General features: G+C 40.2%; 1 protein-coding gene across 1 annotated transcript in view; it reads right to left on the bottom strand.

The window, feature by feature from the left end:
- Positions 1-13579: 13579 nt before the first annotated feature.
- The window catches only part of PDIA5 (protein disulfide isomerase family A member 5), a 285081-nt gene continuing 274428 nt past the window's right edge, over positions 13580-24232 (bottom strand). Inside the window, exons 17-18 of the mRNA XM_015813977.1 lie at positions 18748-18882; positions 13580-14668 (exon numbers count right to left, since the gene is read on the bottom strand). Of these exons, the coding sequence (XP_015669463.1) occupies positions 14588-14668; positions 18748-18882 (216 nt within the window). The 3' untranslated portion in view covers positions 13580-14587. The remainder of the gene's footprint in view (positions 14669-18747; positions 18883-24232) is intronic.

The following is a 24232-nucleotide window of genomic DNA, read 5'->3' as shown; positions in this document are numbered from 1 at the left end:
GCTTCCAATAAAACATCTATATTGGAGCTCCCCAACCTTTCCGGGTTGGTAGCCCAGAGGGAAAGGGAGGAGCAGGGAAATGTACACATGCATATGGGCACGGTGGCAGCACCAGCGCTTGCGCATAAGCACAAGTGGGCTGCACACACCTATGGTGGTACTGGTAGCAGCACTTGCGCACTCACGCGGCGGCACTAGAGTGAGTGCGGAGGGTGCGTGCACACATGTGCGCAGTTGCCAGCCATTCCCATGGCCTGGTGGCCAACAGGCCATGGACCGGCACTGGGCCACGGCCCACAGGTTGGAGACCCCTGATCTATATTAGCTTAAGGCCTGTCTCCAATGCTATTACAGATTTTCTGGAGTGCTGATCAAAATGATTTATAATCTGAAAGTGTATTAGGACATTTTTACTGATCTGTTTCTTCCAAAGCTGTTGAACTGTGTCTTCCTTCCCCCCCCCCCCCAAATGGCTTATTATCATAGCTTGATCAACAAGGTCAAAAATAAGCCTGCAATAATTTAGGTTAAGTTAGGTTTGTTGTTTTTAGTTGTGAAGTCGGGTCCGACCCATCGTGACCCCATGGACAACGTTCCTCCAGGCCTTCCTGTCCTCTACCATTTTCTGGAGTCCATTTAAGCTCACGCCTACTGCTTCGGTGACTCCATCCAGCCACCTCATATGTTAGGTTAGTCATCATGTTTTCTACAAATACAGGTATCAACTTGACTATTACATCTTCCACAACAGAACAAGGAGTTTGAATGTTAGAGTTCACCTTTAATTATTCAACCGAGAGCCCCAACTTCATTAACCTGAGCAATTCTGCATAAAGATCTGATTTAACTTTTATAGATCATTTAGCAGTAAATATATAAAAGTAAATATACTGTATAATCAACAGAGACATCAACAGAGATTCCTTTGACTAAAATCTGTTTGCTTTTCTTTTTGAGCATCACTGCTGGCTTTTGTATATAAGTGATCCCTAGCACTGAACTATTGGAATTGCCTAAGGCAGATTTGTTTTGGGGGTGGAGAAGGGTGGAAGAATAATAGTGCTATGTCAGCAAAACACCTTAAATTGATTAATACCATGCTCTATTTTATACCAGTGGCTTTGTTTTGCTTTTGGTACCTTTTGAGTTATACTGACTTCTGGATGGCCTGACCAATTCCCTGCAGTTTTCCTGCCCCTGCCTGCTTCCTAGGGCTGAGAAGGAGTGACTGATCCAAGGTCACTCAGCTGACTTTGTGCCTAAAGAGAGACAATAACTCATGGTCTCCAGGTTGCCTGATAAACCAACAGTTCCTTTGGAAGCTGGAGATATGCATGATGCAGTATTTGGGGGTCAAATAATGTAACTGTCTGTTAAACCCTCGCTCTCTTGCTTCCATCTAAATATTTAAGTTTGGTATTTGTGGAACTTCTTTGCAGAGGACAGCTCAATATCAATGACTTCTTGAAAGTCATTTGTAAGGGAGGAAGGAAAGAGAATAATCAGTTTCATAAACAAATTCTTTCGCTTGGTGACAAGCGCATTCAAGATTCTGAGCACATTTTGCGGTAGGATAATTCACCCCAACTTTATTTACCCGATTTAGAGATTGCCCATCTAACTCACAGAGTGACTTTATCTTCCTGAGGAATTGGATTTCAAGTTCCGTAATCTCCAAACACCTGGCCAAAATCTGGGAATGGGCGTTGTCTTACCTGAACGCCATTTCTCAGCATGTAGATGTAGCCTCCACCGATGGGTTATCAATGCCTCCTTGCTCAGTTTAGACTAAGATCAAACTTTGGCCACGCCTCCTTGGGCTGTCCTTCCCCAGTTTGTTCTTAGTCTCGGCTCAGTAAGGACACACTTTGATAGCTCCTCTGATAGTTTATTCAAAATTAGGCTAGTTAGATTCAGTAGATAGCAATCTCATTTCAAAAATATTTCCTTTGCATTTTCATTTTATTGCTTTATTATTTTATTATTTTGTTAACAGATAGACTGCAGAAACCTTTTGGTTTGGCTGGTTTCTGCTCTTTAGGGGATACACGGCAGGGAAGCCTCCCTGGGGGGCCTCACCTTCGCCGTTTGGCCTCCGTTTCAGCCGCCTTTGAGCGCTGTGAGGGGGTTTTTTCCCTGAGCGCTCGGAAGTCCGGTTTTTTTGGCCTCGCATTGACGGTTGGCTCCGTGAGGGAATTTTTCCCCTGAACGTTGGGAGCCTCTTCGGTTTGGCCGTTTGTAGCTGGAGCGGCTTCCCCCGAACGGCCACGGGCCTCCGCTCTCAGCTCGGAGCTTTGCCGCGGCACTGGGAATTCCCCCGCCGCTTGGCAACGGCTTTTCGGCTCGGGGTTCCCTTTTTGCTGGCGCGCAGAGGGGAATCCCCGAGTAACAGACGCTCGTCGAGTAGAAGGCCGGCGAAACGGAATCTATCCTCCTCGTGGCCACGAGGCTCCGGAAGAGAACAGGGCCTTGCCGTTCGTCTAATCGCAAGTTGGTTGTTTTATTCTGGAAGGGAGTGAAGACTGGGTGGCAGAGACCCGTAGGTGCCCTTGCCCACCCCCCCTTCCTTTACGGTCGCCATTGAGATGGCCACGAGGCCTGCGGCCGCCATTTTGTTTCGTGCTGGGTGTGGTCGCCATTTTGCTGAGGCCTTCACTCCAGCGGAGGCTGGGCCTATTAAGACAATTCATAGCCTGCTGTGTTGGGCTCTCAAGGGGGGTTCTACAACATCCTGATCCTTGTCTGGAACTATTTCTGGAATAAGGGAGCTCCTTATTCCTCACTCCTGGTATAATTCACTAACATTAATCCTGGTATTTCATTGGGAGTTTTTCATTCCACCTGTTCCCATTAGCTCGCGGCGCTGTGCCTGCAGGGCCTGGACAGGCAGTTTTACTAAACTGTCTGGCTATTTGCCATTGTGGTTGTCTTAGGGCGCGGGAAAGATTCCCTCCCGGACAACTTGATCTGCGTGTTTACCCCCACTGCAGGGCTTCTCCTATCTGGAAGGCCCGGCTCACAATGGCAGATAGTGTTTCTCCTCAGACTTTGCAGGGTTCGAGTGCCCCCCCCCACACAATCCAAGCGCAGATCTTCCGATGTAGGCGCGGGGGGAAAGAAAAAAGCCAAAACCAAACATCTGTCTACAGAACCCTCCAAGGCTGCTGAGCGAGAGGCCACGAGGAGACATCTGGCATTGAAGAAAGAATTCTCCAGAGCACAAAGACTCATGTCCAGTGAGGCTGACGTGGTTCCCCCTGCCTCTCTGGGCAATTCGCCATTTGAGATTCCGCCAGTACCTTCCTATCAAGCCCCTTTGGCTTGGTCTCCTCAAGGGGGAACTGAACAGGTCGGTCTCCCTTCTCCCCATCCAGGTGTACCGATCCATCCTGCTGGCCTTTCAGTTCCAGTTACCTCAAACACCCCTCAGCCCACTGAGGCCTCTAATTCTGGAGTTGCCCCCACAGACCAAACCTTCTGGGCTCAACAATTTAACTCATTTATGCAACAAGCCTTCACCCAATTTATAGCATCTTCCATGGCTCAGGGGTCTGCCCAGGCCCCGTCCGCCTCACCTCCAACCTTACCAGCTGGTCGCGCTGAGGGTCTACAGTCCACGGGCTCTGGTATTTTGGAGACCTCCTCTCACCTTGGGGAGGCAGAGTCGGTTGACTTAGACGCTCCTGACCTGCCTATGTCTGAGGATGAAGAGGGAACTTCGGATCCGGCTCCAACGGCCGGTCTCTTCGATCCTTCTCTCTTTAAGTCCCTTTTATTAAAGGCCTGTGCTACGGCCAATTTGGTCACAGAACAGGAATCTGAACCTTCAACGTCGACTCCGCAGGAGTCAAACCCCTTATTTGTGGTGAAGGTTGCGGAGGAAAAACATATTCCTTGTCCTGCAGTGTTCCATGACACGGTGGTGGAACAATGGGCATCACTGGCCACTTCCACTCACCCCAGCAGCACTGAGAAGAAACTCTTTAACGTTTCCCCTAAATTTTCTTCCCTCCTTGAGGTTCCTAAGGTAGACGCCCCGTTGACGTCTTTATACTCCACGTCCACAGTTTCGGGAGACATGGCAGAGAACCTCAAGGCGGAGGATAAAAGGTTTGAGTTTTCTCTCCGCAGAACTCATCAGGCCTCTGCCTGGGCCATCAAGGCGGCGACTTCTTCATCCTTCTTTGCGAGGACCTCCATCATGTGGCTCCGTGAGTTACAGGCTTTACTTTCCCCTGATCAGGTGCGTGCGCAACAATACCTGGGGAAGCTGCTGGCTGCTGCGGAATATATGGCAGACGCATCCCTCCACGCGGTCAAGCACTCTGCAAGGTCTATAGCGGCCACGGTAGCGTCTCGCAGACTCTTGTGGCTTAAGCAGTGGAGGGCAGATCTCAAGTCAAAATGGCGTCTGTCTACGGACGCGTATAAGGGTAGTCAGCTATTTGGGGCAGTTTTAGAACCGCACCTGGTTGAAGGTAAGGACAAAAGGAAAACATTGGCTCACCCCTCCAAAAAGGTGGACAGGAGACCTCAGCAGGAGTTTCGCAGGCAGTCTTTTCGGGCTGGAACTTCCTGGGACTGGCGCCAGCCCTTTCGAGCAGGGCAGCCCTGGGATGGATCCAGAGGTTCCCGATCCTTTTCCCCCAGACAGGATCGACAACAGGGCCGCCAGAACGCAGGAGCCAGAGGACAATTCCAGTATAAGCGCCCATTCCGGGGAACTGGAGGACGTTCTTTCAGGAGGTCCAAGTGACGCCATTGTGGATCCTCCCATAGGCGGTCGATTGACTCTGTTCACCGACGTTTGGGAGGTCACCACCAACGATGCTTGGGTACGAGAGACCATAAGGCTAGGACTAGCCTTAGAATTCCACTCCATTCCCCCAGACAGGTTTGTCCGGTGTCCAACCTTAAAACACGCAAACAGGGCGGGACTAGTCTCACAGGCCATCTCCCACCTGTTAGAAATAAAGACCATAGAGCCGGTTCCTCAGGATCAAAGAGGAAAGGGGTTTTACTCCATCCTCTTTGTGGAGGGGTTCCGTAGCCCTCCAACCTCTCGGTAGAACCTGGACTTCCCTGACTTGGTAAAGTATCGGATGTCCGCCAAGTTTTACGTCAGGGAGTCTAGGTAGGACCGGTCATAGTCCTTCCCTCTAATAGAGAGAAGGTATCTAGACTGTCTCCGAATAGAAGTACAGGCAATCAGACCACACCACCGCCGGTTCCTCCGTTTTTGCCAGAGTGACTTTATCTTCCTGAGGAATTGGATTTCAAGTTCCGTAATCTCCAAACACCTGGCCAAAATCTGGGAATTACAAGAATTGAAGTTGAATATAGCAGGAGGATCAGGAAAGGCAGCTTCAGAAGATTAGTTAAGGAAACCACCTCAGAAGGAATAACATCAAAGCTATGGAAAGAGATCTAACCCTTAAACCATTTGGGGGTCAATCGACCATTTCACGGGGGTCGCCAAGCAAGGCTGTCCGCCATTTTTTTCTCCTTTTCCGGCGGGTGCCTTACCTCCCTTGGGCTGGGCCAGCTGGTGGTCAGCCTGCTCCGTCTCTGCCGCTTGCCAACTACGCCTCGGCCGGCACAGGGGGCGGAACCATGCATGCGCAGCGCTCCCAGGCAGGGAAAGTCCTCGACTTACGACCGGTTGGGTAGTCCTTGACTTACGACCGGTTTAGTCCTCGACTTACGACCGGTTTAGTCCTCGACTTATGACCGGTTTAGTCCTCAACTTACGACCGGTTGGGGGTCGCGGCATTAAAAAGGTTGAGAACCACTGCCTTAAACGATATATTCTCCCTCAAAATATTCTCTTCCCATACTTGTTTAGATCTCCCAATGAGGAATGTATCAAGTGCTTATGACTATATTATACAAATACAGAAATTTTGCAAGTTGTTTTACTGCAAATGCACATGACATTTTTACAAGTGCCAAAGTAATTACCAGAGAACATAGTAGCAATTTTCATTGAGCTCCACCTGTAATTTGCTGAAAATTACATTAGCTAACCTGCTATCCTCTAAATCTGGGAGCTACGGTTCCTGTAATCCCTTTCTACTGGTTATGCTGGTTGGCACTGATGGGAGTTGAAGTAAAAAACATGCCTCACAGGAGCCTTTACTGGTTTTTAACTTCTCTCCACAAACTGAACAGGAAATTTTGAATCCAATCCATTGTAAATAAATACATCATTTTTTTAAAAATAATAGCCAGATGCCCTATTTGTCTGTCTATCTGTCAAATTTATATGGCTACCCTTCTCATTCTCAGTGAGTATGGCCAGCTCAAAATGACTTTATCTTTTACATGACACTCTTCAAACTATATTAAATGCATAGGAAATTAGTACTGGGACTCATTCAATATTTCATATTTGTGAAAGGACTAAATAGCTGCAACATATATGTCACATACAGAAATTCATATAATGGGGAGTATGAAAAAATTACTTTCATCCATGTTGTTCAACTAAATTGATCTTGGGGATTTGTCTGATAAAGTAAACATGCTGGCTCAGGAATTCTGGGAGTTGAAGTCCACGAATCATAAAAGAGCCAAGGTTGCCTACCCCTGCACTATAGAATCATTGCTGCCAGTTGTATATATTGAATAAATTTGTGCACGTCATGAAACCTTAGTATTTCTTTCTGGTGTGTTAAAGTATAAAAGAATATTATGATTGAATTTTTTTCTCTCTCCTTGTCATCTGTGGATGCCCAAGTCATAAGGTGATCAATATTTTTTATAGATCAGTAGTCATTGCCAACTTGTAAAAGCCATTAACACAAAGCTGTACACATTTTATACAGTGCAAAACTATTAAACTAAACCTGATTTACAATATATGTCTTGGAATGTGTGCTCATAAATATGTCCATCTGCTCTTTTAGCTAAAAGGCATAATGAGGTAGAGGCACCAATAGGCCCCTTACTCTTCCTCCAATATTGAACATACATTCCAATAAACTAGTTTATGCACTTTTTAAAGCAAGATATTTCATGGTTTTTTTCTTGAATCCATTAATGAATATCTTTTCAACTGAGATAGATGATCTGTTGACCTGGACATATTTCTCTGAAAAACCCTGAGACACCATCTTTCCAAAATTACCCCTAGATTGTATTTTGGATTTAAATTTTAATTAAAATGGAATTTTTAAATCCATGGAAAACCATCATACTAATGCTTGATTTAAGTTCAGTTGAAATCTAAGCCAATTCTAGTTTTTGTCCTGGCCTCATTTGTACCCAATGCACGAATATTTGCTGCCATTGGATATTATAATCACTTAAATCACAAAAACTGTTGTTGTTGTTGTTTTTTAAAAAGGTACTGGACAAATCTCTGGAAGTTTTATTCTCAAGAATAGATACCCTCGGGAAGCACAGAGTGCTGTGCTAAACAGACTGTGGACCTGACTCAGCAGGCTTCTTCTCATAATGGCATGTTTGTTCTCACCCACATTCTGAATTGTAGCCCCTAGCAGATCACTTAAAAAGCAATAATGCCTCTCAGTCTGAACAAGCTACACACTTTTTTAAAGCATACATATCAGGAATTTAAGAGATGCCTCATGAAAGGAAGGGGCAGTAAAGATAAGAGCTGACATACAGATAGTCCTTGACTTACAACAGTTTGTTTAGTGATTGTTCAAAGTTACAACGGGCACTGAAAAAAGTGACTTATGACTGTTTTTCATACTTAGGACCATTGCAACCTCCGCATGGTCCACGTGATCAAAATTCAAACACTTGGCAACTGACTCATATTATGACGGCTGCAGTGTCCTGGGGTCATGTGAACAGCTTTTAAGACCTTCTAATAAGCAAAGTCAATGGGAAAGCCAGATTCACTTAACAACCATGTTACTAACTTAACAACTGTAATGATTCACTTAACAACGTTGACTATAAAGGTCGTAAAATGGGGCATTAACAAATGTCTCACTTAGCAACAGAAATTTTGGGCTCAATTATGGTCATAAGTCAAGGACTACTACCTGTACTCTTAAATTGAAGTTTGTAACATGTCAACATTTAATCAAATTATGGCAGAAGCATACATTAATTACTATCTTTACTACTTGCCATAATCTAGTGAGTAAAGTGGAAGAAAGCTAAAATTAAGGCCCAAGAGTAACTTTGCAGTTTTACATAATGCAGTTATGGAAACATTTAGCTAAAACTATAATGACTACTCACAAAGCACGTTTTCTTTAATCAAATACTACCTGTATCCCTGGCCTGGTTTTTCATTGAGCACTGGAAATATAATAGTTCCCAGATCTAAGCTTTTAAGAAATCAGTTCACCCCCAGTGTTTACATTTGAAGTAGGAAGGTCTTTCATTGCTGATCTCTGTAGGAAGGACAAAAGTATAATTAGCTTTATTAGAATGGAGGCAATGGCGATAGCTTTTCCCATCAAGTCCTACTTTGTCTACCACAAACAAAATTGTCTGTGTATTCCAAAGCTGTTGGCTGAGTCCTTATCTGTATTAATTGCTGAGAAGGGCAGACTTTTATTAACTAAAAATTAAAGCTTAAACTTGCCAATAGTGACTTCATCTTTTGAGATCACTCTGAATCACTGGCTTTGGTGCATGTTCAGTACAATTACTGGGCTTTGAGCAGTTTTTTTCCCTGGTTACTCGACAATGACTTGAACATTAAAGAATCCAGTTTTCCCATTGGTATACTGTCTTTAGCCTTAGAAGATTTCTCTTCCTACCCCTCTCCCATTTAACATGCAAATATAATTTTCTACCTATTTATGCTTTCGTAGCTCATTTCATTTTCAGCCAAGATGTCTGAAATTAACAAACTTTAATGGCCTACAAAAGATTCAGACACTACAAACCAGCGTGTATCAATCTGAGCTCCATAGCTGTTTAATTAGGAAAGTTTGGGCCAAAATCTGATATAAAATCTACTGAACTGGGGCAGAAAATAACCGAAGAAAGTTTGGCCCACAAATCTTTAACCTCTTTTATCCACTGTTATTTATTTTTTACAATATAAAACTCTATCTTTAGAAAGAAATATACGTAATACAAAACTGATATTTTTTCACAAAAGTAGTTTCTTCTACAGTAATTAAAACAAATCTCAGTAGCTCAAGCTGCATACCTCTTATGAAGAGTAGCTTTTCCAAGAGAAGGTGGGGGATTAACATTTCTGCCTTTCCCACAAACCTGAAACCTTAGAAAAGTGGGAAAATTATTTTGTGGCTACTGACAAGGAAGTTGCAATTATAACTGAGCAGGTGAAATGCCTGTCAGCCAACAGTCCGACTGTATGATTCTTCTCTCCCAAAGTATAGACCCTCTGAGTATCAGGCAAATTCTTCAAAGTCTGGTAACAGCATATTGTGTAATGTTAGCCCACTAGGCAACTTTTTACTTTTTCCATTTACTTTACAAAACTTGTGTGTGGCTTCTAAATACAAACTTATCATTAATTGGCATTGCAAGTTTTTATTTTTTTTTCCTATGTTAGGGGGGCAGAATTAGGCACACCCAACTTTTTACTTCCTCATTGTTTCTTGCTGGCAAGATAGTCAGCTATGTAGTAGGCTGCCATGCAAGGCACCCAAAGAGTGGGAAGCAGAATGTGGGATGGGGGAGACCTGAGGCAAGTGGGCTTGTGCCTACACTAGACCTCCCAGGATCTCCTCCACTCTTGAACTCCACTTAATGATCTGTGCATTTGTTTAACAAATGCACTGGAGAGAGCAGAGATGGCTGGTCATTTCTTGAGGCAGTTTATTTAACGTTGCCTGACTTTCAACCCTAACGGGCAGACTCCATTACGGTTGTAAATTGAGGACTACCTATAGTCACACTGCACTACAGTTTCATATTGCTTACAATTCAGTTTCCCCCCACATTTTCAAGAGGGTTCTTCCTCTTGCCTTTAATTTTAATAACACTAAAGTTGTAATGCCTTCCCTGGATGCCAGCTCAGATGATTAAGAGGAGACAGCTCCAGGGACTTCAGAGTGGGGAGTGGAGGGAAGACACAGGGGACTCCGTACCATGAGTGGATGGGGAAGAGGATGAGGAGAGGTCAGGAACCTTGGATGAGCTGTCAGAGGAGCAACCAGATGAGACCATGCTGAAGAGGGAAGAGAAGAGATACAGCTGCAGCTGAGAGTCTTGGATGGCCAGCCAGAAGTGCATGGTGGAGAAGGGACACAGCTATAGTTGGCTAGCAGGATAAGGAGGAACTGCCTCCCCTGCCAGATCCCAAGATGCACAGGGTCAAAACAAGGGAGGTACAACAGAGGTCGGAGAGGCTACTTGTGAGGAGGCAGCCTTGCTCCTCCTAATGAACTGCACCAGCTGGCAGGCTACTTAGCCCAGTGCATAGAGCAAAGTGACGCTGGAGACAACCGTCCATTTCCTGCCATGCATGTGCTCTTGACTTTGTAACTCCTGCTTTCATGATTCCGGACCTGTGCCTTGTTTGCTGATCTCATGATTGGACCTTGGATTTTGCACTTCTATTATGGACTTGGACTTTGGTTATCGTGCTTGAACTTTGGTCTTCACGTGTGGATTTGCGGACTTGTGCCTTGCCCTCGGACTTTGTATTTGCTTTTAACTTTATGTCTTGTTTGTGCAAACGTGGATTTATTGGGATTTTATATTTCTCGTGAGAAGAACCTGTTGCAATGCCTCAATAAAGCATTTAAAACTCCAAGGTGTGTGCGTGCATGGACTGGGACAGGTCAAAAGCAAAACTGTATATATCTTTCAAGTTTCATCTTGGTTCAATGTTTAAGCCTATCAAGATCTGATTTTGTCTTCCATGATGTTAGCTATCACCCCTGGTTTTGTATTATCTATTAATTTAATAAATATCTCTTCACTGTCCACTCTGATGTCACTTATGAAACAGGGCTTAAGACAGAATCTTTGGATATTTTTCTCAAGACCTCTTTCTACTTTGATGCAGACATTAACCCACTTGTACTGATCCAGCTAACAATACTATTTGTTAGTATTGTAACTAAAATATATCTAATCCATTTTAACATGGATATAATCAAACACACTATGAAATTTCATCGGAAAGAAGATATATCATGTCTATGATGCTCCCAAGAGCTACCGAACTACATTTTATGAAGCCAGAAGTTGTGTTCAATTTCCTGTCTCATTTGATTGCCATTGTAGTTGCTGAATTTAACAGTGGAGTAAAAAGTGTCGCCTTCTCTGCCTTTAGTGAGTATCTACAAAATAATTAGTTCACAAACAGGTCCCAACATGGAATATGTCAGAGTAATACTAGGGAAGAGAAAGAAAAGCAGCTGGCTTTCTTGCTCAGAATAAACAGTTATCTGTACAAAGCTTAATTCCATTATTTTTGTGTTCAATACACAAAACAACACATGCAGTAAAACATGAACAATCACTTTTATATTGCTAAAAACCTCCAGGAAAAAAGTCCATTAAAAGTCCAGAGTAAAAGATGGGAAAAATGAAGATAGTAAGGGCTAGATTGTATTCAGAGAGAGAGAAGAAAAAAAAACCAGCATTAATTTTCCAGACAGCCAACTGTCTAATAGGAAAGATCATGCAGAGTCTAATAAAAGATCCTGCTTGGCATGGTAACATTGCTTAAATTTATGTTATGGTTAACAAGCTACTACCACACAAGGCAAATCAGCCTATCGTCATTCACCAAATTCATAGTAGGGGCTCCAACTGATTAATGAGTGTCAAACAAATGCAAGCATTAATTGGACCAGGAAAAAAGCAGGATGTGCACTGAGAATGAAAAGAAGGGTGGGAACCCCTATGAGATCTCCTTTCTCAGTCCTCCTTTGTAAAGTAATTCTATTAATGAACCAAGTGTTGGAAAAAAGCATCACGTAAGATGTTGTGGCTGCGTTCACACAGAATGGCGAATCCTGGCTTAGCAGAAAGAAGAGATCTTGACTTGCTGGCAAAATTGTTGATTACCATTAGCATAATGCTAATTTTAAAAAAAATCTAACATAAGTGGCTAAGCTAATGAGAAATGCAAATTTAATCATGATCCTGACTTATTTCTACCCAAATCTGGAACTATAAATCTAGGTTGGCAATTTGAACTTGTGAAGGATTCAACAAACTAGGAATCATTCTCCAAGTTGTTATGTTTTACAATGTAATCCTGTTTAGCCATCCATGCTATGAAAAGAATGAAGGGGATTTTTAGGAGCACATTTCAAGGAAACAATGAACTTGCTTTATGAAGTCAGTAACATGGGGGAAAATATAAGATATACATGTGTACAATTCAGCTTAAATATTTGTCTCTGGATTTTATTGAAAAAAAAATCAAGACTGCATTTTAATACTCTAATTAAACTCAAGGGCAAGTCAATATTTTGGAATATGCTCATGTGCAGAGGAGATGGTAATGAAAACTTTTTAACAATTCACCATTTTAGGCTACATTGCTAAGCAGTCTCTAATAAAAACCATATCAATTGTAGTTTGCTAAAAAAAGAAACAAACCATTTAATATAGAATTAAGATAAATGTGATAGGTGATACAGACAAAGGAGATTCCAGATCTATGGTGTGAAGGAGGACCGGTCATGTTTGATAAAAGGTAAGGTTTTGTAAAATATTTTTTTTACAGTTCTTGATACTGCAGTTAATTCCATTCTATGCAACCCTCTTCCTACTGTATACGGGATCAGCTCCAACTCCAAAACTTTTGCAAGGTTGAGTTCCAAATTTCACTTACCCTATTCTCTCTCACATATATGCACACTCTCTTCTGCAGCTCCCTATGCACTGCAGAGAAGTAGTCTACAGTAGAGATATTCCAGATGTTATTGATATTGATCAACTTTTATAATTTCTCTGAATCCTCCACCAGAGGGAGCAAAGGAGTCTCCTAGTGAAGAAATAAAAAAAATGCAAAGAGGTTTTTCTTTCCTACCTTGGGGAGAGAGAATAAGCAAATGAAAATGCAGGACTTTTTCGGAAGGCACCAATGGTTTACTGCAGTGATAGGACTTTCTACCCACTTGCACAATTTCAGGCAGTTTATATTTCTACAATAAAGGGAATCAATATTGCATATTTCCAATCTTTTTATTTTTGGATCCAATTCAAAATCACAAAAAATAATAATTATAATCATAAAGCCATAAAGACACAGTGTCCAGATCACCTTCACAGAATCAGCACACAATTACAGACTTGTAAAAGCTGGTTCTAATGCTGTATTTTCTTACACTGCTGACAGGGCCAAACAAGTGGTGTGTTTGTGTTTTTTTAAAAAAAGTATGACCTGTTTCTATAGAGCTCTTAAAAAATTCTTTTAATATCCACATACAGACAAGCCTTTGGAACATAAACACATATAGTTGCATGATGGTTCTGCCTATCAAAAATATCAATGCCTCTGTCGAACAGTCAGGTGGAATGCTTAGCAAATACTCAAGTTGTCATAAATTAAATAGAAGCTTCTACCTGCACTAAACCTACAGGAGCATTTGACAACATGAATGTCAACACATACACCGAGAGTCATTTTCATACTTGATGTGTACTGCTGCAGAGACATTGATTTTAATCAATCATATATTCTATAAAGATATGTAAACAATTCAGGTACGGCATATTACAAAAAGAAGAGGAGGAAAAGGAACACCAACCACTACAGACAATTAAGATCTGAAATGGCCCAATGCTGCTTCGTTATTTCCTATTATCCCTGAGCATCTTAAAAATGACTCTCCCACATTAATCGGGGGGGGGGGGGGAAGAGGGGGAGAAGAAGCATAATCTTTGCATAAAGTTGGCAAGAGGACATCCTAATCGTAACTTGACATGCTATACGTTTGGCAAAATTGAAAGTGGCTAGAAATGTCTCCACTGATTATGGGAAAAGTTATTCTCCTTCCCCAACCCCTACGTTGCGTCAATCCTGTTCTTGTTGATGTCCCATCAAAGTGATACTGTGCAGAACATGGACTCCCTGGACTGAAAGTACCCCTTTATCTCAACTGGGTCCTGAAGTAAGTGCTAGGCACAGGTGCCCTGTAAAACTGCCCTTGAAGAATCTTTGGGCCGAGGCCTCTGAGGGGACCAGCATGCTCTACTTCCTCTACTTCGCCCAACTGAACTTGCACCTGATGAATACTTTTGCATCTTCTTTTATTTCCCCCCCTCCCATTTTTAAAAGCCATTTCTCATAAAATCTCTTCTCAAAATTAAAAAAAAAAAATCACAAAGATTACTTTGTCAGAGGCAATCACTATCAAACCTACAGATTACAAAAAGATTGCATAGGAATATCAATGGGCATAGGTGCACTGAACAGCAAGAAAATGCTCTTCTTTTGTTCTTCTCCATAACAGAATATGGCAACAATGACAGTATTTTTCTTTAAAAAAAAAATGATTTCAATTTATTTTCAAAGTTGTAGAAAATGGCAATGGCAGTCTATAAAAACAAAGTCTGTTCTTTAAAAGATGTATAATCTCAGGCATTGTACCAGTGACCCTGAGACCCTTCACAGTGCAGTGGAATTGTTTTTTTTTGTTTCTTTTTGAGACAGAAATTACAACTCATCTTTCTTCTTCCCTATTTTCTCGTGATCTCTCTCTCGAAGAGTTCGCATGTAAACCGAAAATCCAGATTCCTAGAATGTCAGACAGAAACAAGCAATTAGTTACATATTGTAACACAAGCGCAGAGATCTTTGCTTTGAAGAGAGGACTCTTGTTCCTAGACAACATGTGATAATTTGGCCTTAAGAGGACCTCTCTCCTTAAGTAAATATCTCATTCACCACAGTTGCTCTAGATCAGGGGTAGGGAACGATGGCCCTTTTACGACTTATGGATTTCAACTCCCAGAATTCCTGAACCAGTCATGCTGGCTCAGGAATTCTGGGAGTTAAAGTCCACAAGTCATAAAATGGCCGTCGTTCCCCACCTCTGGTCTAGATGGAGAGGCTCAAATTAGAAAGGAAGTTATTTATCATGAAAAGAATACCCTGAGTTTCCTTCCCAGACTCACCTATATAACTCCCTCCAATTATATTCTTTTATTTAGGTAACATAATTTCCAATTCCCTATGTAAAATTTTATTATTAGTTCAATCATTCCATATACTGTATAACATTTTATGTATTACAATACATGAAGACTTAATTGTTAGAAAAAATAGGGAGAAACTACAAAAAGTGCCTTACTATATACAGTATATATATATATATAGTGATGTAAAGTTATTGGGGCTGTGGTTTATGAAAAGTGATAAAAAAAACCTCGAACTTTTTATCCAAACAAACCCTCAATAAAGATCTAATTAATCCAGTCTAAAAAGTGTTATTATCAAGATAAGCTTCTCTCTCTAGTGACAAATTGTCCTTATGAATGATCTTCTGCGTTATTAGCCTATTGATTAGCATGACACAAAACAAATGATTTCAAGAAAGAAAAATGACATTTCCAAGATGTGCAATGCTGTGTTTAATTAAAAATCATTACAAAACTTTGGGAATCAGTGATATAAAAATGAAGGAGTGAATAAATGAATGAATGAATGAATGAATTTTGCTTTCTCTGTGGCAACTCAGCAGCAAGAATGATACCTACAATCAATAGGGTATTAGTTCAGTATCCTTAGATTTTTTCCAACAAACAGTGAGAGTTAAAGCTGAGCCACTGCAGATACCTTTAAATGTATTTATTTAAATATTTCTGAGAGGTTTAGATTAGACCTGACAATTTATCCAAAAGGCTTGGACACACAATGCAATAGGAAGTGAGCTACTTTACTTTGTCTGCTGCATCTGTCAATCTTAACTGAAAATGTTACGCATCACTAGTTATAAAATTTGAGACTCTAGTAAACACCCCGAACAACCATTTTTTGATTAGAACTCTACCTGCTATTACAAATGTTATCCAAAATGTATTATCCAGCCCAGTGAAGCTGCTTATGATGCTTCCCTCATCTTTTTAACAAAACAGGAAATATTTTATCTATGAAACCACTGAAAATAATACTCCTACACAGGGCTTTTTTTCTCATAGAACGCCCAAAACGGAGTTCCGGCACCTTTTTGGGATGGAACCTTGTAGGGTAGGCAAGGTGGGTTGTATGATGTGTGTGAGTTCCGGCACCTTTTTTTTTTTTTTACAAAAAAAAGCACTGCTCCTACAAATTAAATGAGCTTTTAAATGCATGCTGCAGATCCTGTCAGTCAAATGATGTTGACTGGCAGGGACTAGAAGATGGGCTACCTCTGCTATAGCCCCTGCCTTGTGGAATATTTTTTCCTCAGAGATTAGAATAACCTCAACCCTGGTGGCTTTTCATAAGGTTTTAAAAACCTGGCTATGTATTTGGGCCTGGGGCTCAGAATGTGTTAAGGTTTTACTGTTGGGTGGTTAACTATCTCGACTGCAGTATATATTTATTTTTGGATGTTTTTATTGTTTTATTGTTTTTTATTGTTTTTATTGTTTTATTGTTATAGAATTGTAAGCCGCCCAGTCACTTGGCTGAGATGGGCAGCTATAGATATTTTGATGAACGAATGAATGAATGAGTGAATGAATGACTCTTTTAAGATGTTCAGTTCTGTCTTTCTTCATACTCTTCACCTATCTTTTTCCATATTCACTGCAGAGTAGCAAGATATCAAGATCTAAAGAACTATACAGTACAATGCACAGAAGATAGATATGATGCAATGTTTATGGTCTGAAATTGACAATAACATCGTCAACCAGCTTTTGCCATCCTGTACAATGGGTCAGTTAATATGTTTTGGGCTCCAATGCACAGACAACATTATTTGATGGGATCCAGGAATAAGATGCTATTACAATACTGCTCTCTAAAATATGCCCCCCAAAATTTGCAAGATCCCTAACCTGACCTTATTTACATGAGTCCTTAAATGTATTTATAACTTTAACAGTAACAGTATTGCAAAGCTTGAGAATCTCTTCAATAAAAATAGAAGTGCAATATAATGTTAAAGAGAGATTTCCAGAATTCTTGTCAACAAAGCTAACAGTGTTTAAAACAAGCTGCAAGGAAGAAGAGGTAAATATGCATGTTACTTTAAGCAAAGGTACACAGGTGACTCATTTAATAATAGCTTGGCAATAACAGTTTCTTCTAGCTCACATATTTTAGCTGTTTATGAGATAAGCCTGCATCCGTCATTAAAGAAAAAAGAAGTAATGTAACAACTAATTAATTTTTTCAATGTACATGGAAAAAATACATTTTCCAAGCATGTTAAAAGAACATTAATTTGATAAATCATCATCAAACATGACATAAACAGAGGCCTAATGGCCCAGTGGCTAGAATGTAGCATTGCAGGCAAACTCTGCCCACAGCCTGGCGTTCGAACCAGTTCAATGGAGTTGACTTTGCTTTCAATCCTTCCAAGGTCAGTAAAATGCGGACCCAGATTACTGGGGGCAATGTGCAAATAATGCTTATATTCTAATCCATCCAGAGAGTGTTGTAAAGTGCTATGAGGTGGTATATAAGCTATTGCTATTTATCATTTTCACAAGCCATTTAATTTTTGTAACTGAATTGATAAAATCAGTAATACTATGGCTTAAAAACAAATTAGTGCTCTTTATAGTTGATGTGAGGATAGCTCATACTTAAAAGAACACTAACGGCAAAATGAGAAACAAAAAAGAAAAGCATCTTTCTCTTTGCACCCAAAAGTACCAGGAAGTCCTTGGTTACTTACAACAGTTTGTTTAGTGACTGTTCAAAGTTATAATGGCACTGAAAAAAGTGACTTATGACCATTTTTCACACTTATGAAAGTTGTGGCATCCACGTGGTCATGTGATCAAAATTTGGATGCTTGGCAACTGGTTCATATTTATGATGGTTGCATTGTCCTGGGGTCATGTGAACAGCTTTTGCAACCTTCTAACAAGCAAAGTCAGATTCACTTAACAACCGTGTTACTAACTTAGCAATTGCAATGATTCACTTAATAACTGTGGCTATAAAGGTTGTCAAATGGGGCAAAACTTACTTAACAAATGTCTCACTTAGCAACAGAAATTTTGGTCCCAATTGTGGACGTAACTTGAGGACTACCTGTAAATCTTTGCAGGAATTTTTGTTTTGCAACTTTAACCTTTCTTCTAATAAATATTCCAATCAAATCTTCTCTAGATTAATTGTTTCAATTTTTAATTGAGTTTTTGGCTGATAAAATCTCATTCTAAAAGCAAACTATTACACATGAAAAATTTATAACACATTATTATTCATTGAATATGAAATTGTTAAGGCCCTACTTCTATAGAATTCCCACATGATGTAACTGCAATAATATTAAAGGAAGTCCTTTAGGATATTTTGGAATGCCCTCTCATAATTTCAGTGTACCCAAAGGACAACTGAAAATCTAATTCAAAATGAGTTTTCAAACATCCTCTGGATGAGTTTATTTGCTACATTAGCTAGGATTGGATACAAAAATGTGAGGCTAATTTTCACTAATGCCAAACACACTCAGATATTTTAATAAGCAAGACTCACAATAAAAGGTTCCAAAATGATTTAATGCCAAATATACACAAGGAGACAGGATGATAATCAAATGTAGCCTTCTTTATGGAAGCATTAAATCCCCTTTGCTAAATGCTGTCCCACCCCATATATGCTTATTTACCATTTAAGTAGCTGGCTTTTGTTTTCCAGCATATACTTACCCCTCTGTCTCCACTGTATTTTTCTATAAATTTTCCATAATTATAATAGTTAAAGGTTGGATATCCATCCACTCCTTCCTGCTTACACAAGTCATGGTTTTGTTCTTTGGCACAATCCACTGCAGCATAGGCAATCTAGAGAGAGAAATTAAAAAAAAAAAAGACTGGATCAGTTAAATGGAGCTCAGGTGCTTTAAATGCTGAATGGCTATAATATAAAAAAAGATATGAGCTGGAAAACATTTCTAGTATCTAAACACCATTTCGATTTAAAATATTAAGGTTCAATTTTGAAAAGGGTTGATCAAATTTATAACATTCTTGGACATGAGAACCAGTTTGGTTAGTTGGCTAGGGCTCCAAGCTAGAAAGAGGGAAACAGTGTGTTCTATTCCTGCCTTAACCATGTAAGCCAGCTTGGCAACTTCGGGCCAGTGATTCTTTCTCCGCCCAACTTGCCTCACAGGGTTTTGTGGAGAAAATAGGAGGAGAAGGTGTGTTGGATATATTCACAGCCTTTAGTTATTTATAGAAATAATAAAGGCAGGATACAATTAAATAAATTCCAGATTCCAGTAAGCACTTTGGGCAAAATCTGACACCTTTTCCCTCTCTCAAATACACTGATATAGATTCTTTGAAATTTTAGTTAGAATAACTGTATAAACACACGGAAAGCAATACCAGCACATTTGATAATACAATTAGGTAATTATAGCTTCTTACAATCTGTCTAATCAGACTCTCTTGGAACAGGTCTTGCAAATTCTAAGTGGGGAAATATGTGGCTATTGGTCTCCTGCATCTCTATGTTTTCTGTTTTATTCCTTTATGTATTATTATTATTATTATTATTATTATTATTATTATTATTATTATTATTATTATTATTATTATTATTATTTACAAACCCAAGGGTGTTCACTCACCTTCACCAAAGGCCAGAAAAAGAGCCAGGTCTTCAAGGCTTTTCAAAACAACAATAGGATGGAGGCCACCCAGATCTCAAAGGGAACCTCACTCCAGAAACCCAGAGTGCACTAATCCTGCCAGACTGAAACAGCTGTGCAGATCTTAAGAGAGATAGGCAATCCCTCAAGTAACCAGGCCCTATCCCATGAAGAGACTTATAGATAATGATCATCACCTTGAATTATATCTGGAAACAAACAGGAAACCAGTGTAGCTTGGGAAGCAGGGGTATTAAATAGACATACCAAGGCATACCCATCACTGTACATATTACTGCATTCTGAATCAGTGAAAGCATCTGGGGAGTTTTCAAAAGCAGCCCCATGTACAATATGTTGTAGCAATCAAGCCATGAGGTAACTAGTATGTATGACTGATTAATCGAAGAGCTTCCCAATGGATACATAGCATGTTTTCCCAAAAATAAGACCTGGTCTTTTTTTTTTCTTTTTGCCTCCAAAAGAGGCACCAGGTCTTTTTTTTTTTTTGAGAGGGGGGGGAGTCTTTTCCACTCATCTCTGGCACCGACAGCCCCACCTAGCTGGCTCATTTCTTCTGCGGCTGAAGGAGCAGCTTCATTCTGCAGCTGAGAATGGAGCTCTGGCCTGCATTTCGCAGTCAAAGGCCTTTCCAGAAGGCCACTGCAGCCGAGAATCGAGCTATGGATTCATAGCTTGGTCCTCGGCTGCAGAGGCCTTGCAGAACCAAGCTATGGATTGACTCCATTTCACCTTTGACTGCAAAATGCAGGCCAGAGCTCCAGTCTCAGCTGCAGAATGAAGCTGCTCCTTCGGCCGCAGAAGAACTGGGCCAGATGGGTGGGGCTGTCAGTGCCAGAGGTGAGTGGAAAAGACACCTGCCCCCCGAAAATAAGACCTGATTGAATCCATAGCTCGGTTCTTGGCTGCATTTCTCTGACTGAGAAATGCAGGCCTGGGAACAGCGGAGAAGTGGGCCGGCGAGGAAAGGCCTGGCTATAAGGTAAGTGGGTGCAGGGCGTTTGTATTATTTGAAACTAAATATGTAATTTATAAAGACTTACGCTTCTTCCACAAATCTCACAAAAGAGTTCCTTATTCAAAGCAAGCTCAAGGTGTTACAAATTTGCTTACAAGTTATTTTCTCCATTATTCCCTTGAACTTTTATCCTAACTATTCAGAATTTCCCAATATTATTAATGCATTGTATACCTACAAGAACATCCCAAGAAAACTCCTGTATAGTTTTACACTTGCTTAAATACAGACAATACTTTTAATTTTAATGTGATTGCTGGCTCAACTGAATGGAAAAGTTAATACAATCTGCTTATAATAACCTCATTTTGCCTTGTCGACTATCACAGATTTATGATGGTTAAATGCATTTTGGTACTCCTTTAACTTCCTGATAATACATGGTCAATGTTAAACATACACCTATAACACAATTCTTACCAATTATCATTAGGAATGGGCATGCCATTTCTTACAGTTCTATTGATTTATTCAATACTCCCTATAATTATTTCCTTGCTCTGACTGATGCTCTGAGTCCTACAACCACTTTTGAGAAATACAGGTCTCTCTTATTTCAGGGTCTCCTTATGTAGGCAGTTAGCAAGTGCTGGCTGCTTACCTGGCAATAGACTTGTGTTAATTTGTTGCTTGAGCAAATCTAATTCTTCCAACTGGCACAGGACAGTTATTTCACTTGTACTCTGCATGGATGTCCAGTGGCATTGAGCATTTTAACCATTAGATCCTGCATGCTTAACTAACACAACTCCTTCTCCATGATGAAACTGTGCAATCCTTGAATTAGAGAGCAACTGCAGAATTCATAGAATCCAACCGAGCAAAACTTTAATGCTAGGTTCCTTCTGTAAATCCCTCAGAATGAATCTGTAATCTTCCTGACACACTGGGTTTCCCCCTAACCTCATTTCATCTATCTCTGACTTCATATCCTGTATTTTCCTCTGTAGGTAATATATTTCTTTCTCTCTATTTTCAAAACACCCTATTTGACCACTTATATTTGGACTTCATTTGTGCCACTGGGTCTCTGACTTTCCAACAATAATTGAGTAATTTCAGTTATGGACTGACATATAATTCTCTACAGATATTCCCAGTATTGATCTTTTCTGTGATGATCTCCTTGTGTAGTTTTTCTCTAGCCTTATGTCAGGGGAGTCAAACTCGCAACGTCACGTGATGTGTCGTGACTTTTTTTTCTATTGCTGGCAATGGAGTGGGCATGGTTTTGCCATGATGCATCTGGCCCGCAGGCCGGCAGTTTGACATCCCTGCCTTACATTCTCTGGAGGAGTAGCAGCAACACAAGAGGCTATGGAGACTCTCAAAGTTGAGTTCTCTCTGATATTGCCTTAATCTAATCTAATCTAATCTAATCTAATCTAATCTAATCTAATCTAATCTAATCTAATCTAATCTAATCTAATCTATCCATCCATGGCTTTTGCTGCTATACAAAATGAAATGAACTCAGTAGAAAAACTAGCATCTCAAGGTTATGATTTCTAGCCTAACTATCTGTCAGGGTGGTTTCTGAAATATTTTTGGAGGCGGTCTCCTAGAGGAGCATTTTCCAATGAAGATGAAGACAGAGTGCCCTGATTTATTTCAGAATCAATCTGATGGGAGTCACAAAGTAGCTACCATAGGTACATCAAAGGGCAATAAAATGCCACTATCGAAAGCCTTTGAAGAAGTAGACATCACTGCAGTTTTAATCACACTAATTCATGATATGTCCCAATGTTTAGGAAGAGTTATTTATATATAAAAGATAAACTGTTATCATTCAAACCAAGTTTGAGAAATATGTGGTCCTGAACTCAAAAGTAACTAGCAATTACTATCTTTCTTGACTGCCTCTCTCACTGGAAATGCCACAGGGAAGGTAGCTGCAAATTTAATTAACACAGTAGGAATAAGATATTGGAGGAATAGCTATGGTATGTTGAAGGTCTGCCTGATCTATTCTTGATATGAGCAGTGTACTTTTTTGCTTGTTTCTTTTCTATTTTTAAATTGAGAAGGCCATCAAATTCATTATAATACATATCCAATTTGTCAGGTCTTTTTTTTTTAAGATCTACATTATCCTATCAGTAAGTATGCATTTCAGATGTGTAGAAGTATGCCTAAGAGCTACTGACTGAAAAAAAGACTACAGATTGAAAAACCTGTATTATTAAATATGTAGAAGTTGGTTAACAACTTTCTACAATGGAGACAGTAATCTTTTATCCCCAACTAGAAGTTTGAAACATCTAAGAGAGCAAATTTGCCTGAGATGGGCAATTGGAGGCCAGTCACATTGAAACCGCTTTTTTGATCCCTTGAGAGGAAAAGCAAACAAATGAACAAAAAATAATACTTCATTGGCACATACTGTGTGCTTGCAATTTTAAACACCTGACAACAACCTTTACATTAATTTTAAAGGCCTTTGCAGGAGATTAGTTCAGACTCTGTATGAGTTATTGCTCTCTTCAACCATAGCTAGCCATGAGAGGGCAAGATTTCACTTAGAAATCTCAAGAAATATGAAATTAACTTTAATGACTATAATGTATTTAATTACATAATATTTCTGACACACTGCATGAGTTCAACAGGCTAAAAGTGTTTTGCTGCTGTTTTTTGTTGGTACTCAGTGTTCGAGGCATCTCGCTGCAGTGTTCAACAATAGTCAGCCAGCATTGATGGATTCCAGTTGGCCTGATACAATTTTTCCATTGAGGCAATGTCCTGGTGAAACCTTTCGTGATGTGTGTCACTGACTGTACCTAGATTTTTCAGGAAAGAAGTCCAAGTGTGAATGCAGAAAACAAATCTTCAATGACGTTGCATTTCAGGATCTTGTATTCTGTAAAAAGTTTGTCAATTAACTGAATAAAGCTGGTGCTCTGTAGTTGCCAAAAAAATTCTCAACCACATCCTTGAGTGCTTTCCAGACAATCTTCTCTGGCCCTACCAACAGATCTTTAAGCTGCTTGTCATTGATGACATACCTGATATTTGGACAAACAAAAATGCCTTCCTTAATCTTGGCATCAAGAAACATCTGCCTCAAATAACAAACACCTTCATTTTCCTTGTTCATCGCTTTAACAAAACTTTTTATCAATCTGAGTTTTATGTGAAGTGGAGGCAAAAATATCTTTGTCAGGTCAACAAGTGGTTGATGTGCCATGTTTTTCTGTCCTAGAACCAAATTCTTTCAAGAGGGGCCATTTCTTTATAATGTGACTCTCTTGGACAGCTGTCCTATTTGCATATGTAACAACAGTACTTGGTACATCCCAGCTGCATTTCAAGTGGCAGAGTCACTACTTTTAGATAGTTGGACAGATATTCCAGTTGTACCTGTTGTACAGGATGTGCTTCGACAACAGTTCCATGTGGTTTTTTTTCATCCATGCAGCATAGTCAACAGATACTGAAGGGTATACATTACCATTGTGTAAGAAGACAGCCTTGAGGCTTAACACTGATGAAT

The sequence above is a fragment of the Protobothrops mucrosquamatus genome, unplaced genomic scaffold, assembly GCF_001527695.2.
Source record: "Protobothrops mucrosquamatus isolate PMUCROS unplaced genomic scaffold, P.Mucros_1.0 scaffold_77, whole genome shotgun sequence".
NCBI lineage: Eukaryota > Metazoa > Chordata > Lepidosauria > Squamata > Viperidae > Protobothrops > Protobothrops mucrosquamatus.
Note: the sequence above shows the minus strand (reverse complement) of the source record. Positions and strands in the feature narration are given on the sequence as shown.